The sequence below is a fragment of the Felis catus genome, chromosome B1 (assembly GCF_018350175.1).
Source record: "Felis catus isolate Fca126 chromosome B1, F.catus_Fca126_mat1.0, whole genome shotgun sequence".
Lineage (NCBI taxonomy): Eukaryota > Metazoa > Chordata > Mammalia > Carnivora > Felidae > Felis > Felis catus.
In genome coordinates this window covers 203,162,061-203,180,345 of record NC_058371.1, presented here as the reverse complement: position 1 = coordinate 203,180,345, position 18,285 = coordinate 203,162,061, and the positions used below count along the sequence as shown (strand labels likewise).

Sequence of the window (18,285 nt, the reverse complement as noted above, 5' to 3'; positions counted from 1 at the left end):
ACCGCGAGATCATGACCTGAGCTGAAGTCAGACGGTTAACTGACTGGGCCACCCAGGTGCCCCACAGTTTGTTTACTTTGGAGACAGAGAGGGAGACAGAACGCGAGCCGGGGAGGGGCAGAGAGAGAGGGAGACACAGAATCTGAAGCGGGCTTCAGGCTCCGAGCGGTCAGCACAGAGCCCGACACGGGGCTGGAACCCACGAACGGCGAGATCACGATCTCCGAGCTGAAGTCAGACGCCCAACCGACCGAGCCCCCCAGGCGCCCCAGTAACACTCTCAAGTAGATGCTAAGTCAAATGGTTTGTGTACTTAAATCTTTTGACGGATGCTGCCAAATCCCTCTTGAGAAAAGTGACAAGAATTTATTCAACTAACAGTGTTTGGTGTCCTGTTTGTGTGCGTGTGTTCGTACCGGTCCTGGCTAGTGCTGTCCCCAATCTTTGCTCGCCCGTCTCAGGTTCTTGCTGGATTGTGAGCATACTGTTGTTAAGAGTTTCCGACTCCAAGTTTCCCGTTAGTGCTCACCTTACCCGGGGCGTCAGCGTCAGGACCTGGTGATCCAGACTCGGCACGTCATTTCATGTCACCACCCCTCCTGGGTCTGTGTTTCATCATCTATAACACGAGGCATGTGAGGGGTGCCTGGGGGGCTCAGTCGGTTGAGCGTCTGACTCTTGATCTCGGCTCAGGTCACGATCTCGGGGTTTGTGGGTCTGAGCCCCACATTAGACTCTGCGCTGACAGCACAGAGCCTGCTTGGGATTCTCTCTCTCTCTCTCTCTCTCTCTCTCTCTCTCCCTCTTTCTCTGCCCCTCCCCCACTCATTCTGTCTCTCTCTCAAAAATAAACATTAAAAAATAGAAAAATAATAAACTTAAAAAAGGCTCTTTAAAATAAATTCGAATCGGGTGCCACTGAACTGTGCACTTGAAGATGGTGAAAATGGTCAATTTTATGCTCTGTATATTTTACTACAGTGAAAGAGAATGAAAGTAATTGAACTGAGATGCCCACTCATGAATCCCCAGCTCTGCGTGCTCCGAAGGGCCCAGAAGCAGTGACACCCCCACAGCAGCGAGCATGCGTGGAGCCCATCTCTTCCTTTCTAGACGTCATTATGTACCGAAGAGTCAGGGCTCCTTAGAGAAATGGCCGATTCCGGGTTTGAGGCAGGAAGGACGGGCTGGGAACATCTTGTTGTGACATAAAATGAGAAAGTGCTCGAGACATGACGGGGTGTGTCAAAAGGACACAGGAGCTACTTTGAAGGGGCTTGCGTTGAACTGGGGACAACTTGAGCTTCCATAAAAGAATAATGGTGAAACCGGTTGTGACACATACAGTTTTTAAGATTGGGAGGAGAGGAGGGAGGGAGGGAATGGATGCGACATGGGGGGGGGGGCAAGCTGTCCCTCAGGGAGGACGGCCAGGCAACTGAAGCAGAAGAAACGAGGGAGTCGCAACAGCCACCCTCTGCCGCTCCCAGCCTCCCGCCAACTCGGGCCGGGCTCGTCGGGGGGTGCCAGACCCGCTGGTGGAAGGCTCCTGGGTAACGGAGAATTCTCACAGGTCCGGAGAACTGCAGAGAACAGCCACAAAGGACCTCCTGATTGTAGAGGAAAAGGGACTTTACACGGGAGAGATCTGGCGGTTACCAGCTCTGCTGAGTGACCCCCCACAGCCCCGCTGACAGAGGGCAGCCTGACCCCGGGACAAGCCCCACCTGGGCAGCCTCCTTCCCAAAGGGCTTCATGGAGCCTAGCTGGCCTCCAGACCAGAGCCGTGCAACACAATGTGTGAACCACACATGTAATTTTTAAAAAGTAAAACTGCTTTTAATATTTTTGTTTAACCCAATATATCCAAATATTATTTCTACAAGTAAACAGTATAAATATGAGATAGTCTACATTCTTTACTTTATACGAAGTCTTTGAAATCTGGTGTATTTTGTACTTACAGCACATCTCAGTTCAGAGTTATTACCTTAAAAAAAATTTTTTTTAATGTTTGTTTATTTAAAAAAATTTTTTTTTTCAACGTTTATTTATTTTTGGGACAGAGAGAGACAGAGCATGAACGGGGGAGGGGCAGAGAGAGAGGGAGACACAGAATCGGAAACAGGCTCCAGGCTCTGAGCCATCAGCCCAGAGCCCGACGCGGGGCTCGAACTCACGGACCGCGAGATCGTGACCTGGCTGAAGTCGGACGCTTAACCGACAGCGCCACCCAGGCGCCCCAATGTTTGTTTATTTTTGAGAGAGAGAGAGAGAGACAGAGCATGAGCAGGGGAGGGGCAGAGAGAGAGGGAGACACAGAATGTGTGTGTCAGCCCAGGGCCCGACATGGGGCTCAAACTCTCGAGCCATCATGACCTGAGCCGAAGTCGGATGCTTAACCAACTGAGCCACCCAGGCGCCCTTACGGTTAGTAAGTACTCAATAGCCACATGTGGCTAGTGGCTAAAGTATGGGGCAGTGCAACCAATCTTCCAGGTTACAGAAAATGTGAGGGATATGGGAACAAGTCAAACCACACCTCGAGGAGGCAACCAAATTCACAAGGGAGGATGTTCCAGGAGAAACTGGCCTGGATGCTTTAGAAGGTCAGTGTCATTTCAACAACAATAACAACAACGACAACGGAGAACTATCCATAAAAAATTATAACAACCCAAGTGCAAAGCATGAACCTTGATTGGATCCTCATTTTAAAAAACTTAAAAGGCATACTGGGGCCATTTGGAAATTTCACTCAGGACTGGATTTTAGGTGATGTTAGACAGTTATGTGAAAATGGTATTGTGGCCATTAGTTTTGAAGGCATCTCCTAAAGTATTGCTGGGTAGAGTGTGACAATGTCTTCAACGTACTTTCCAGTGGTTGCAGGGGTCGGGGGGGGGGGGGATATGACAAGACGTTAACCATCGTTGAATGTAGAGGAAGGCATACTGGGTGGCCGCTGCACTACTGACTTCACGTGTGTGTAAGTGAGGTAAGAAAAGTGCACTCCGTTTGCTGCATGAAGCCAGGGCCTGGGGCGGCAGGAACGGAAGGAAGGAGCCACGTGGGGGCCAACGGTGGCTGGGCAGGTTGGACGTGTGGAGACGGAGAAAGTGGACAGCTCTGTGCTGTTGGGATAGTTGGATGTAGAAGCAACAATTCACTATGGCTGTGCCTCACCACTGGGCTAAGGGCTGCCTAGGACAGGGACTCATTTTATCTATGTTACGTTCAGTCAATAAACTGAATAAATACTTCTTTATTACAATGGAATAGACGTATCGGCCCAGAAGGCAGCAACTTACCCATATACACCGGAGGCATTCATGTTAAAATCAGGAATAAGAGAAGGATGACCACTCTCAATTAACATCCTATTTAATACGTAGAGGAGAACTTCCACATACAGCAAGGGTGGGCTAGGGAATATGGACCTACCTTCTGACAAGTATAAACATCAAGAGAGTAAGCAACTGTCAGGGCTGAAAGCCGGGAGAGGGTAGGAACCTAGAGAGATGAGCCAAATGCCAGGGCTCCTCCTGCTGTCGGGGAACCGGGGAGGATCCTAAGACACCTCAGAGGCGGAGGCAGGGGAACACAAGTCAAATCCAAGGCGTGCCAAGACTGGGGCCCCAGGCGGTTCAGTCTCCACTTTGGGGTCCAGCCCACCCAAGAAAAAGGGTGACCTGGGAGTAAGCCAGCTCTGGAGTGGCCCAGAGAACTTCATAACTGCAACCTGGATTAAGACGCCCTGGGACTTCTCACGTCCCAACTTGCCCAGCATTGCAAATAAAATATTCCCCGGAGGAAGACAATACCTTAAGCTTCAAATTATTCTATAATGGTTTCCAAATACAATGTCCCGTATACAAGCAAAGAGAAGCAGGGATAAGAGATGTGACAATACAAATGAGAATTAGCAGAAACTTCAGACAGGAGAGGCATGCCCTTAGATGCTCCGGGAAATGGAAATCAAGGAGACACAAAGTCTTCGAAAGCTGTGCATGTGATGTTCAAGGCATGACAAATTCAGCAGGGAACTAGAAACTTTAAAAAGTGACACGGCATCCTGTAGACCTGATCAGGCATTCTAGTACAGAAAACTACAAAATCTCCGGAACTTAATGGTTAAACGAGGATTGAACAACGGAATGGAAACGGCCAGGGAGAGAACCAGTAAGATAAGTCCAGTTTTTCCAAAACCTGAGAGCCATCAAACCCAGTTAATTCCGAGCAGATTCAGTGAAAACCCTACTGTGGGACGCCTGGGTGGCTCAGTCGGTCGGGCGTCTGACTTCAGCTCAGGTCATGATCTCACAGTTCTTGAGTTTGAGACCCGCATCGGACTCTGCGCTGACGGCTTGGAGCCTGGAGCCTGCACTGGATTCTGTGTCTCTCTGCCCCTCCCCACTCACAGTCCGTCCCTCTCTCCTTCAGATATAAATAAACATTAAAAAAATAAAACAATAAAAAGAAAGAAAAGAAACCCGACTGTTAAGCAAGCCAGGAACGACCAACACCATGTAGAGGACACGCAGTGTGGACATACAGTGGAGCGAATGGAGAAACGTGGAGGCAGAAGGCCATTAGAAGAAGCACCTGTCTCAAGTTCCTGCTGTGTGTTAGCTCCACACAGGCCAGCCGGCCACGGCCACCGGAAGCATCCCAGGAGAGGGACCTTGTTCCCTGTCAACGTGCATGTTTACGGGGATCCGAAGGGAACCGGGAGCCCCTGGCTGATCACGCAGCAGTGGCAGACTTCAGGCTCCGGGGAACGGCTTTGCTGGTGAAAAGAACAGCCTGATCCCAGACATCTTTCACCAGGGAACTCGCGTCCCAGAACTTCCAGAACTGGTATCAGCCAGCCTTTCGAGCCCTTCCCGCCGAGCATCTGACTGCTATATCACTGAACGGGATCCCCAGGGTCACCGTCAAGAGGCCGGCTCCTCTCTCCACACACGTGCAGCACAACCAAGGGAGCCAAAGAGAGCAAGAAAAGGTTAAACGCAGACAGAGAGGCAAAAAAGACACATCGCCTCAAGGAACAACCATTCAACCAACAGCCGACTCCTCAACGGGCAGAATGGAAGCAGAGGACAGTGGGGTCCAGGCCTTTCATCTGCTGACAGGAAACATCTGTCATCCTTGAACTCTATACACAACCAAGACTCCATTGAGAATGAAGGCAAAGTAAAGGTTTTTTCAGGTCAACTGAGAGGGATTTCAGCGGTAAAAGGTGCCCTGTAAAAGCAAGTCTCTGTGGTGTTTTCCGGGCGGAAGACCATGACCCCAGCTGGCAGCTCGGAGATGCGGGAGGGCACGAAGAGTGAGAAGACACGGTAGAGGTGGGAGTCAGTTTAAACAAATGTTGATTGTTCAAAACCACAATCGCTGTGTCTGTGTCTTTTGCAGCACGTGTGTGCATTTGTGTAGAATTAAGATACATGGCAATAGCTCTCTCTCAATTGGAAGGAGGCTTCAGGGGAGACGGGCAGGAGCCACCGGCCCACTCACCTCGTTCCCTGTGGCCCCGTCATGCGCCCCGGGGACTCCTACCGGGTTTGGGGTCCAGAGTGTGCGTCCGCCCCCAGCTGCACCGTACCCCATTTGTGCGGGGCGCTGGGCGCTTTAAATATCTCCCTCTCTCCCTCGGCAGGATCCGTCACCAGTGTGTTGCTAGGCTTTTGTTTTTAGCTCCCCCACCCAAACCTACTCTTTTACATTCTTTCCTACTAAATAGTACAAGTTCGTTGTGGAAGATTTGAAAAGTACAGAAAAAACACAAAGGTTAAGATACGAATCACCTATTATTTCCTTGTTCACAAGAGTCACTGTCACAGACTTACTGACCAGGTCCCTTTTCTGTGTGCGTGTGTGTGTGTGTGTGTGTGTGTGTGTGTGTGTGGTTTCTTCTCCCTCTTTAAAAAAAGAAAGGGGCGGAGGTCATGCTATGCATAGTAGTGTGCTCACGCATTGCACACTTTGCCTGTGTCACGAATGCTCTCCTAAAGCAGGATCTGAGCGACTGCAGTCCTATGGATGGATCATGATACATTTAGCCGCCAGTTCTGTCCAGCATTTATATTGTTTCCATGTTTTTTGTCCTCAGTGTTGCTGTAATAAGCGATCGTCCTCACGTATACGTGACTGTTTCCCTGGGGTAAATTACCAGAAGTGTCTTTACTGTTCAGGGACTATGCCTGTCTTTTTTTTTTTTTTTTTTTAAGTTTTAATGTTTATTCATTTTGGGGAGACAGAGACAGACTGTGAGCAGGGGAGGGGCAGGGAAAGAAGGAGACACAGAATCTGAAGCAGGCTGTAGGCTCCCAGCGATCAGCACAGAGCCCGACGTGGGGCTTTAGCTCACGGACCCCGAGATCATGACCTGAGCTGAAGTCAGACGCTTCACCGATGGAGCCACCCAGGAGCCCCAGGGACTATGCCTTCCTGTCAGGATCATAGTAAGTTCTGGACAGGTGACTTTCTTCCTGCCGTGGCTGAAACAGCCATGATCTCTTGTGGGCAAATAAGGTCTCATGACTCAACCTCTCTGGACCGGTTTAGAATTTGGTCTAGCAGCATATAAACAGAATAATCCAAAGTAACAGGAGCTTAAACAAAATAGAATTGTTTCTGGCTCACAGATTTTGAGAAGTCCAGAGACAGGCAGGCCAGGCTGGAATGGCCCAGTCATCTGGGCCCTGGCTCCGTCTAGCTCCATCCTGCCAGGATGTGGTTTTCGTCCTCATGACCCAAACGACTTCTCAAGTGCCAACCAATATATCCCCATTCCAGGCAGCAGGAGTTTCTCACGGACTGTCGGCCACGTGGCCTCTCCCAACACAGACACAGCAGTTTGTAGCCTAATCCCGAATGCCACCTTTGCCTTATTCACTTGGTTACGAGCGAGCCACCAGGGACAGGCCACACTCCACGGGAGAGGACTATAGAAGGGCATGGGTATTGGGAGGGGGTCACTGCGCTGTCTTAAAACGTCAGCGGACCACAGCACCTGACAGCCTGGAGCCCGGCCATTGTGGCCTGCTGTGCCTGAGCTGGCACGTGGCCTGGCCCCGTGGACAAGGTCTTTATTAACATCACGGAACTGGGACCTGGAGGCTGGTGGCATGACGCTCTGATGCCCTTTCCCTGAAGGAGGGCCCTGTTGCTGTCCCCTCAGGGACAACTTCTGTGGTGCCGCTGGGCTTCCCTTTACTGACCGCCTGGGACAACTGACAGGCTGTGAGAGAAAGGGGAGTTGTGGCTTGTGGGTCCAGAGTAGGGCGCTGCCCTGAGTGGGCCCTGGAGGTTCCTAGGCATGCATCACCTCCCCCCCAGGCAGCTCTCTCTGGGGCGAACCCAGTCCCCGCCAGTAAGGTTGGATGGCCGCCCTTGGATGCCCCACTGTCCCCTGTGGTCCTCTGCTGACTCACCGACCTCCGCTCCAGGACCCTTCTCCCCGGCCTGCCCCACCCCAAGCAGGAGGTGCCCTACAGACATCTGTGGAGCAGTAGTCTCCTTGAAGGGGACCCGCTAGGATCGGGCAGTTATTGCTGCGGGTGCCACCTCTGGGGTCAAAGCTGCTCCTTGCGGCATCAGCCACAGCCTCTGCGGGTAGCAGGCACCGACCAGGCAGATTTTGACCCCCGTGCCTACCCTCCGCTCCCCCTCGCGCTGCAGACTCAGCGAGGCGAGGCACCTGTGCTCCCCACCGCCCGGACGGACCCCCAGGGGCTGGGGCTGGGACGCTGCCCCGCTCTGCCCCACCCGGCCCTGCCCAGCCCGCCGGGCTCGCTCCGCCGCGCTCCCCGGTGCCGCCCCGCCCCAGCCCCGCCCCGCCGGCCCTCTGTCCCGCCCCCTGCCGCACCGCTCCCCGCCCCTCTCTCCACCACCGCCCCCGCCCCCGCTATCCGCCCCGCCCCTCCCCGCTCCGCCGGCCCTCTGCCCCGCCCCCTACGGCGCCGCTCCCGCCCCTTGCCCCGCCTCTCCCCTTCTGCCCCGCCTCTCCCCTTCTGCCCCGCCCCCTCCGGAGGGCGGTGCGGTGATCTCAGCGGCGCGGTGATCTCAGCCGCGGCCCAGAGAGGCGACCCCCGCGGGACCGGGCCGGGCCGGCGCCTCGGCCGGCCATTGGCAGAGGTCGCCGCCATTGGCTGTCAATCCCGCCGGCCCGGCCTGGCCCCGCCCCGCCGGCGCAGCGTCCCGGGACGTACGGCCGCGGGGGCTGCCGGGACGGCTCCAAGATGGCCGGGAGCCTCGGTTCCGCTACTGCCTGCGGCCTCGAGCCCCATTCATTGCCGCGCTGCTGAGCGGCGCCGCGAGTCGGCTCCAGGGCTCCGGGGGCTGTCCCCGCGGTGCGGGAGGCCGCCATGGCGACTCTGGAAAAGCTGATGAAGGCCTTCGAATCGCTCAAGTCTTTCCAGCAGCAGCAGCAGCAGCAACAGCAGCAGCAGCAGCAGCAGCCGCAGCCGCCGCCGCCGCCGCCTCAGCCTCCTCAGCCGCTGCCGCAGGCGCAGCCGCCGCTGCCTCAGCCTCAGCCGCCGCCTCCGCCGCCGCCCCCGCCGCCCCCCGGCCCGGCCGTGGCCGAGGAGCCGCTTCACCGACCGTGAGTATGGGCCCGCTGCCGCTCCGGCCCAGCGACGGCCGGGAGCGGCGGCGCCCCTGCAGACCCCGGCCCCGCGGCCCCCGAGCTCCGGGCGCATCGTCGCCCTTCGTGCTGCGAGAGCCCGTCCCGGGGCCCTGCCCGGGTCCCCTCGCGTGCGTCTGCGCCGCTCCGCAGGCAGGCACGGCCTCACGGGCCTCCGCTGAAGGCACCGACGCGGGCTCGGCCCCGGTCCTCTGCCTTTCCCGGCGTGCGAAGTTAGGGAAGGAACTTGCTGCTTTATACTTGCAAGAGACGGGCTGTGCTGTGAGCAGAACTCGGGAGAGCCGAGACCGCCACTTCCCTTCCCTTGCCTTCCCTCTCCTCCTCTCTGAGAGGGAGGAGCGCTGGGGCGCAGGACACTTCGCGACGCGCCAGGCATTGGAGCTGGGGTGATGGGGGGACAGCGATGACATCATGCCTTTGGGGTGGCGGGGCGCGGGAGGGCGCGGGAGGGCGCGGGAGGGCGCGGGCGTGCGGGCCCGGCCCAGCGGGAGGTTCTTTTCCAGGGGGCTCTTGAAGCAGCCTGTGTGACTCGAGGCTGTCACTCTCAGGGCACTTCCGTTACTCCGGGAATCGGTGGCAACGGCAGGAGAGCCGCTTGCCTAAGCCCAAGTTCGTCTGCAGACGCTTGAGTTGGGTTTGCCAAGTACGTGGTGAGCTGCTCAGAAGGTTATTATTAAGAAGCGAGAAATCAGAAAATTGGCCCAAGTATTAGGAAGAGTTGACAGGCTTATCGCCTGCTTTCAGTTGGAAATAAAAGCAGCCCCTTGCAGAGGGAGAGGTTAATTGCGGGGGGATGAATGACGCGCGCTACACCGGGGTCGTGGTCCAGCCTGCCTGCGGGCCCCGCGGGCGGCTCCTGTCGCCTTCACTGGTGACATCTGGTAGGGTTGGAAAGCTGGGGGTCTCTGTTGCTTGTGCCGGGAGAATTTTTGAGACAGAAAGAGACCGGACCTTCTGACAGCACCCAGGCGCTTTTCCCTTGAAGTCTTCATGAGCCGAGTTCAGCAGGGGCTGGGCGCGCCCTGCTGCAGGTCAGGCCTTTCTCCCCCTCCAGGGCATTTTATTTTCCTTCTGGATGTGTACAAGGTGGCATTTGATGAGGACAGTTTTTGAGAGGCGGTCTTTAAGAAACGCACTCTGTTACGACTGATCCATTTTTAGTAAGGTTTTCGTATTTGTTAAGCTGCTGACGTGATCCTTGCCGTGTCCTGAGCGTTTAATTAGAAACTGAGCATTATGGGGAGTAATGTTGGCTTATCCGTCAGGATACAACTTAGAAATAGAGGCGCCTGTTAGGCTCTTGATTTTGGCTCAGGTCATGATCTCCTGCGGGATGGAGCCCTGCATCGGGCTCTGCACCGACAGCACAGAGCCTGCTTGGGATCCTCTCTCTGCCCCTCCCGTGCATGTTCTCTCTCTCTCTCTCTCTCTCTCTCTCAAAAATAAATAGACACTTGAAAAATTGAGAAATTAATTTTTCTTCTAAGAGGTGAAGAAATATTGGATATTTAGACAAATATTGGACATTTCTCTACGTTTGGATGTTTAGAGAAAAAAAATTAAAACAATTTGACTTATTTCTACAGCAGCTAATTTATAATCGTAATTCATTCCAGAATCATAATTCATCCCGGAGGTAGATGCCATGGAAGCTCACACACTGCCTGGCTCTTGTTAACAGGAAGCATAAAGCAGGGCTCGGGTGGGAAGGGAGACCTTACTGCTGTCACTGTCTGTAGGCTTGTTCGAACACTTGGTCTGTCTAAAAATATGCCATCTGTTTCTTATGCTGCTCTGACAGAACCTGAATTTGCTTAACTTCAAAATACGGATATAAAGAGATTTCTTTGTAAAGCTGGCTTGACAAAAGTAGATGTTGTTTCATTACTTTATGTTAAGGTAACGTGTGATTGATTTGTTTTAAAAGCGTAATCTATTATTTTCACGCAAGTAGTACATTCCTGTGATGCAAATTCTGAAGTTACGAAAAGGTAATGATTAAAATGTCTCTCTCCCACTCCTTTCTCCTGAGCACCTAACTCTCTGCCCAGAGGCAAGCTCTGTTCTTCTTCCTCCTTGTGTATCCTTACAGATTCAATCCGTGCATATATGAAGATAGATTTTAAATTAGTTAAAGCAAAAGTATTTCAGAACAGTAACTTTTAAAGGTTCTTAGCATGCTCTGAAATCAGCTACATTGGCCTGATTGTAGTTATTTTAAATAAAATGCACAAATATCGTATTTTTAGACATTTGCTGTTGAGAAAGCAGGTATTCATTAATTTTGAGTAGTCAACTCAAAATTGCATCTTGGCATTTCTGTTCAGGTGCTTCAGCTGAAAAACCCATTCCCTGGTTTGTCCAGAAACAATTTGGAAAGGATCTGTTCTATTTTTATGGTTCTCCTCCTCTGTTGTGTGAAACTGTAGTGTCACAGCCGTGTGTGGGCTTCAGCCGAAGTAGCCGGGTGCCTGCTCTCTGCTCAGCACGTGGGATGCAGGGCCTCTGGGTGGGACTGGCTGTGGTCTCAGCAAGGCTGGCGTGCAGGGGCGCCAGAGGTTGGGACCATCCTAACTGTAATTTTGAGGCAATTGACAGTTGCCTTTGGTTCTTTCTTAATCTCCTTCAGACCCCCTAGCTTTATTTTTTTATTAAAAAAAATTTTTTTTCAACTTTTTTTATTTATTTTTGGGACAGAGAGAGACAGAGCATGAACGGGCGAGGGGCAGAGAGAGAGGGAGACACGGAATCGGAAACAGGCTCCAGTCTCCGAGCCATCAGCCCAGAGCCTGACGCGGGGCTCGAACTCACGGACCGCGAGATCGTGACCTGGCTGAAGTCGGACGCTTAACCGACTGCGCCACCCAGGCGTCCCAGACCCTCTAGCTTTAATTATTCATTCATCAATAAGTATTTACTCAACAGCTGATGGGTGCCTCTTGTAACAGTTGCAGGGCTACAGCCGTCAACAGGTAAAAAGCTCTGCCCTCTGAAGCTTTCATCTCAGTGAGGGGCACAGACAATAAACAGAATAGATAAGTAAAGTATAAAGTATGTTAGTGATAAACGAAGGAGGAACAGCAAGGCAGGGAAAGGAACTAGGAGATGTCAGGGTTGATAAGGTGTTGACATTCTAGAGAGGATTTCCAGGGAAGGTCCATTGAGATGGTGGCTCTTGAATAAACACGTGAAAGAGAGTCGAAGGTCTGGCCATGAAGGTGTGTGGGGGAGCGGCATTCCGGCCGGAGAACAGGTCCAAAGGCCCCCCTGTTTGAGGAAGACCAAGGGGTTCGTTTGGTTGGTTGAATTAGTGAGAGGGAGACTCTTAGCGGGTGAGGTCAGAGGGGTAGAGGGAGCACCACACCACATCCATAGGCCCTTCCTGGTGGGCGCACTAAGGACCTTGGCGTTCATTCTACGTGAGGTGGGAAGTCATCGCAGGGTTTGGTTAGAGGAGCGGCAGGATCTTAGTTCCATTTGACAAGGAACACTGGTCGAGAACAGTGAAGGGGAGCACGGGCAGAGGCAGGACACCAGTTAGGAAGCCGTTAAAGTGATCAGGTGAGAGGGTGGTGGGCTCCGTCAGGATGTTGCTAGTGGCAGGGTGACAAGTGACTGAATTTTGAAGGTGGAACCAACAGGACTTGTTCCTCTCTGCTAAGCGTGAGGTGACGTAGCTGTACTTGGTATTCTCCACCAGGGCACTTTCAGCTGCAGATAACAGAAAACCCTGCTGCAGTGGCCTAAGCAGGCGAGATCTTATTATAAGACAGGAATAAGTCTGTGTGAGGAGGCCGAACACCAAGATTAGGGACCTGGCCTCTTTCCTTTCCTTTCCTTTCCTTTCTTTCATCTCTGCACCTAACATGGGGCTCAAACTCATGACCGCAAGATCAAGAGGCGCCCGCCTTACGGACCGAGACAGCCAGGCGCCCCTCTTTCTTGTACTTAGTTTGTAAGGCCTTGCCCTCGTGCTTTCCAGTTTTTCAAAGCTGACTTGTCTTTTTTATTGTGGAATTGAAACCGTTCTTTATGTGTTCTGCACACTAGACCCTTATCAGATATATGATTTTTAAAAACATTGCTCCTGTCTGTGGATTGTCTCTTCATTTTCTTGGTAGTCTCCTTTGAATTGAAAGCACAAAAGTTTTTCATTTTCATGAAGCCTAGTTTTCTATTTTGTCTTCAGTCGCTGTGCTTTAGGTGTCACAGAGATGTAGAACTCCCATGTTTTCTTCTAAGAATTGTAAGTTTTACTCTTACATTTAGGTCTGACCCATTTCGAGTTAATTTGTATATATGGTGTAAGGTGAGGGTCCAGCTTCGTTCTTTCGCGTGTGGATCTCCAGCGCTCCCAGCACCGTTTATTGAAAAGATTCTTCTTTCGCCATTGAGTTGTATTGGCACTCTTGTTAAAAACTAATAGCCCATAAACGTATGGATTTTTTTCTGGACCTTCAGTTTTATTCCATTGGTCCAAATGTCTATATCCTCTTCCAATACTATACGGTCTTGATTACTGTATTTTTTATCACAATTTCAAACCATGAAATTTGAGTCCTCCAACTTTGTTCTTTTTTAAGATAGTTTTGGCTATTCTGGACCCCATGCATTTCTGTATGAATTGTAAGATCAGATTGTCAGTTTCTACAGAGAGGCCAGCTAGGATTCTGATGGGGATTGCATTGAATCTGTAGATCAATTTGGGGAGTATTGGCGCCTTAACAATATTGAGTCTTCCAATCTGTGAACATTGGCAAAGTTATTCTGTAAACGGTCAGATAGTCGGCCATTTTTAGGCTTTGTGGGCGCCATGTCTCTGTTGCAACTATTCAACTCTGCCATTGTAAAACAAAAGCAGCCAGGGGTAATATGTAAATGAAGGAGTGTGGCTGTGTCCCAATACAATTTTATTGATGACATTGAAATTTGAATTTCATATAATTCTCACATGTCATGAAATATTGTTTGATTTTTTTTTTTTAATCAACCATTTAAAAATGTGAAAACATTTCTTAGCTCAGAGACTGGCCCAAAACATGCAGGCTGTAGTTTGCTGACCCCTAGATTAAATAGGATGGGACCACTTTTGTGAACCATTTCTTTTCTGGTTCCTTTCTATTAACTAGTTTAAAAAATTATAAAAGTTACACATACACATCGTAAAACATCTTCAGATGGCTCAGAAGATGAAAAACTAAGCCCTCCTAGTCTGTCCTTAGTCTCATTCCCTAAAAATAACAATTATTAAATGTCTTTTGTCGTTTTCTCTGATTTTTTTAATGCATATTCAAGCATTTAAGTGTGTCCCTGTTTTTGTTCTCATGATTGAGATCACCCTGTATTTTTCATAGACATTGTTCCATAGTAGTGCATAAAATTCTTACTGATTGCTGTATAATATTGTGGAATTTCTTGTTTATTTATTTGGAGGTGAAATTCACATAACATAATATTAACCATTTTATTTTATTTTTTAATGTTTATTTTTTTGAGGGGACGGGGAAGGGAGGCAGTGTGAACGTGTAAGTCAGGGAGGGGCAGAGAAAGAGGGAGAAAGAAACCGTGCTGTCTGTGCGCAGTCCCATGCAGGGCTTGAACTCACAAACTGTGAGATCATTCCCAGAGCTGAAACCAAGAGTTGGATACTTAACCGACTGAACCACCCAGGCACCCCAAAATTAACCATTTTAAAGTGTATAATTCAGTGACAGTTCGTACGTTGACACGAATTTCTTTTTAAAAAAGGACTTTTGGAACTTCGAGGCAAAGGTTTCACGTTGTCCTGGTTTCGAATGGCCCGCTGATGAATTCTGTCCACCTGAGAGAGTCCCGACCCCTGTTACCTGTAGCTCCCGAAAGGGAGCCAGCCGCTTGGTAAACTACCTTGGAATGGGCCCACCGTCAGGACATTTAGTCTTATTCAGATGAGAAGGAGAAATAAAACACAGTATAAGACCCTGGTTAATGTTGTGTTGAATTGAATCAGCTTGGGTGCTGGAATATGTGTTAGAGACGTGGTCTGCCATAGGTCCTTGCTGCTTAAAGTGCGGTCTCTTTAGGGCCAGCAGTTTGTATCACTTGGAGCTTATAAGGAGTGTGGAATCTTTTCTGCACCTGAAGTCTACTGAATCAGAGTCTGCATTAAAAATTTTTTTAAATGCTTGCTTGCTTTCTTTCTTTCTTTCTTTCCTTATTTACTTATTTATTTTAATGTTTTATTTATTCTTGAGAGAGAGTCACAGCATGAGTGAGGGAGGGGCAGAGCGAGAGAGGGACACAGAATCCAAAGCAGACTCCAGGCTCTGAGCTGTTCACCACAGAGCCTGACGTGGGGCCTGAACTCACCAGCCGTGAGATCATGATCTGAGCCGAAGTCAGACACTCAACCGACTGAGCCACCCAGGTGCCCCTATTTATTGTTTATTAAAAAACCTTTTTTTTTTTTTTTAATGTTTATTTCTGAGAGAGAGAGAGACAGAGCACAGCAGGGGAGGGGCAGAGAGAGAGGGAGACACAGAATCCGAAGCAGGCTCCAGGCTCTGAGCTGTCAGCACAGCCCCACGCAGGGCTCATTGGATGCTTAGCTGACTGAGCCACCCAGGCGCCCCTAGAGTCTGCATTTTGACAAATTCTGTGAGCAATCTGTTCATGTTAAATCTTAAAAAGCCCCACCGTAGATGGTCAGGCTCTGTTGCTAACAATGCCGCCAGCATTTGGGAGGGAAGATTTGGGCTGCTTTGTCCAGGTGTAGCTGAGGAGTATCACTTCTCTGCCCCAGGGCCATTGGGCATTTGTGTGGCTGCAAAGTGGGTTGTCACCTTGACACGTGAGCTTCGGGGGGCATGGAGAGCTCCCAGTTACTGGGAATGGGGACCAAAGTGGAGCTTGGACTGGGTGACCTGGAAGGAGCCCTTTCAACCAAGTGCCAGTGTTGTGCCAGGCTCAGTCCTGGGCCCCGGGGTTATAGCAGTGAGCAAGACCAGTGGTGATGAATACTATGGGGAGAAACAAATATACAAAGAATAAGGGGGAGCAGGGGTGTGCAGTTTTATTTAGGGTATAAAGTGCGCTGAGAAGGTGATGCTGGGGCACAATGGAGGGAGCAAGCATTTGGATATCTGGAAGAGAGATCCAGGTGGAGGGAACAGAAAAGTAGCCGTGCGTTCTGTATTTGAGGAGTAGTAAGGAGGCTGGTGACTGAAGCAAAATGAAGGGCAGAAATAGGAGAGGAAGTTGGGGGCGGGGGAGAAGAGAGGTGGTGAGGGGCAGCCAGATGGGGCCTTGTGCACCGGAGTAAGGACTTCGAAGCTTACTCTGACCAGATGCACGCTTGTGTGGTAAAACAAGTGATCTGATTCGTGTTTCTAAAAGGTCACTTTGACAGCTCGCAATGCTGGTCTCGGCCGCGTAATCGTTGCTGGTGGGCGTAGAAAACGGTACGGCGACTCTGGAAAAACGGTTTGGCAGTCTCTTGTAAAACCGAACATACAATTACTGTTTGACCCGGCAGTTGTTCTCCTGGGCATTTATCCCAGAGAAGTGAAAAATTATGTTCACACAAGAACGTGTACACAGCGTTTGTAGTAGCTTTACTCATAATGGCAAAATCTGGAATCAGCTTAGGTGCCTTTCAACAGGTGAGTGGTGAAACTACTCGGCCGTAAAGCGGAATAAACCCCGATACCTGTCACAGCTTATGTCACTCCTAAGGAAATCATGCCCGTGAGAACAGCCAATCCTAAAAGGCCACATACTCTATAATGCTTCTTGTATAACATTTTTGAAAGGACACAGTTTGAGGCATAGAGGCTAGATGAGTGGTCACCAGGGTTAGGGAGCGTGTGGTGGGCGTGGCTCTAAGAGGGACCATTGTGGTGAGGGAAATGTTCTGTGTCTGGACTGTGGTGGATCCATAAACTTAACACCTCTGATAAAATTGTAGAGAACAAAACACACACACACAAATGTCATTTAGCTTAACAGATTGGTTTTTTGAAACGCACCTTTTTCAGTTAGTGATTGTTGCTGTATTCAGTTAGATCACCAGTAAGAAAGACTTTGTTGTGGATTGGGGAAATCGTAGTCCTTGGTTCCCCTAATCAAATAGCGCTTTTATTTTTAAATTGTGTATGACACATAATTCTAAAATGACTTCTGGTGTCCCATTCCTTCTTTTTTAAAAAAAAAAAAAAATTTTTTTTTAACGTTTATTCATCTTTGAGAGACAGAGAGAGACAGAGCATGAGTGGGGAAGGGGCAGAGAGAGAGGGAGACACAGAATCCGAAGCAGGCTCCAGGCTCCGAGCCGTCAGCACAGAGCCTGGCGTGGGGCTCGAACCCACGAACTGAGAGATCATGACCTGAGCCGAAGTCGGACTCTCAACCGACTGAGCCACCCAGGTGCCCCTCCCATTCCTTCTTAAAATCTCTCTGAAAGGGCTCTAATGTTGTAGGAGCACTCATGTTAGAGTGAAGCGGCAGCTGCTGGGGAGTCGGGAGGCCTCAGTCCCACTTGCCGGCTGGGGTGTGTGGGCACTGCTCGGAAAGTGATTACGAAGGGCAGGATGAGGGCAAGATGAGCAATGTTTTTCAGTTCTGTGTGTAGTCTGGGCCTTTCCCTCGCCAGCCCTCAACCTGGAATCACATTTTTCTTTTTTCTTTAATGTTTTTAATGTTTATTCATTTTTAAGAGACACAGAGAGAGAGAGCATGAGCAGGGGAGGGGCAGAGAGGAAGGGAGACACAGAATCTGAAGCAGGTTCCAGGCTCCGAGTGTGAGCACAGATCCTGACACGGGACTTGAACCCTCGGATCACGAAGTCAAGACCTGAGCTGAAGTCGGATGCTTGACCGACTGAGCCACCCAGGCGCCCCATGGAATCATATTTTTCAAGCATAGTCTTAGAATAACATGATACTAAAAATAAGAATTTAGATGAGGGCTCAAATTCCCAGTTTTAGAATTCTTTGATAGTTGTTTTAACATGGTTGTGCTGTGCCGTGGCGTCCTTGCCTTTTCCGTGCGACTCCTTGCAAATGTGTTTATGTGCAGAACGCTTCGGTAAGTGGTAGGAAGGACTGACCGAAGTTTGCTCGCATTGTGGAAGGTGAAGTGAAGATGATTGCGTTTACCGAAGTTGGAAGAGCCAGGACTGCTTACCCTGTTCACCCAGTTCCTGCCCAGAGCAAGGCGGCTCCATTTCCACCTTAATTTCCATCCTTACTTTTCCTGTAGAACAAGTCAGTCTGACGTGCCAGTTCATCAAGCGAGTTAAATTCCGTGGGGAGGATGAAGCAGCTGTAATTTTCTTCAATTTCCAAGTTAGCTTATTGGGCAAAATAAGGTAGAAAGTGGATGTTTCAAGCAGGAGCCACAGACCATACAAGAATTGAGTTTGAAGATGTATGCCCAAAACAACGGAGTTATTTGGAGTGGCCAGAGTTCCCTGAAGGTTGAGGAGCTTGGCTGAGGAAAAGTTGGAAAGGAGCCTGAGGCCGCGCTCTAACCCCAGTTTGGAAGTTTTAAGCACCAAGTGCTAGGTGGCTCGTTCTACTTCCTCATTGCATTGGTGGCCTGACAGCTTTCAGTAGGTCACATTGGAAGAATTGTTTTCTTCGTTTTCTCATATTTT

General features: G+C 50.3%; 1 protein-coding gene across 1 annotated transcript in view; it reads left to right on the top strand.

Moving 5' to 3' along the window:
* Window positions 1-8,207: 8,207 nt before the first annotated feature.
* Window positions 8,208-18,285, top strand: part of HTT (huntingtin) — a 146,033-nt gene continuing 135,955 nt past the window's right edge. Inside the window, 1 exon segment of the mRNA XM_045056956.1 lies at window positions 8,208-8,608. Coding sequence (XP_044912891.1) covers window positions 8,373-8,608 — 236 coding nt within the window. The 5' untranslated portion in view covers window positions 8,208-8,372.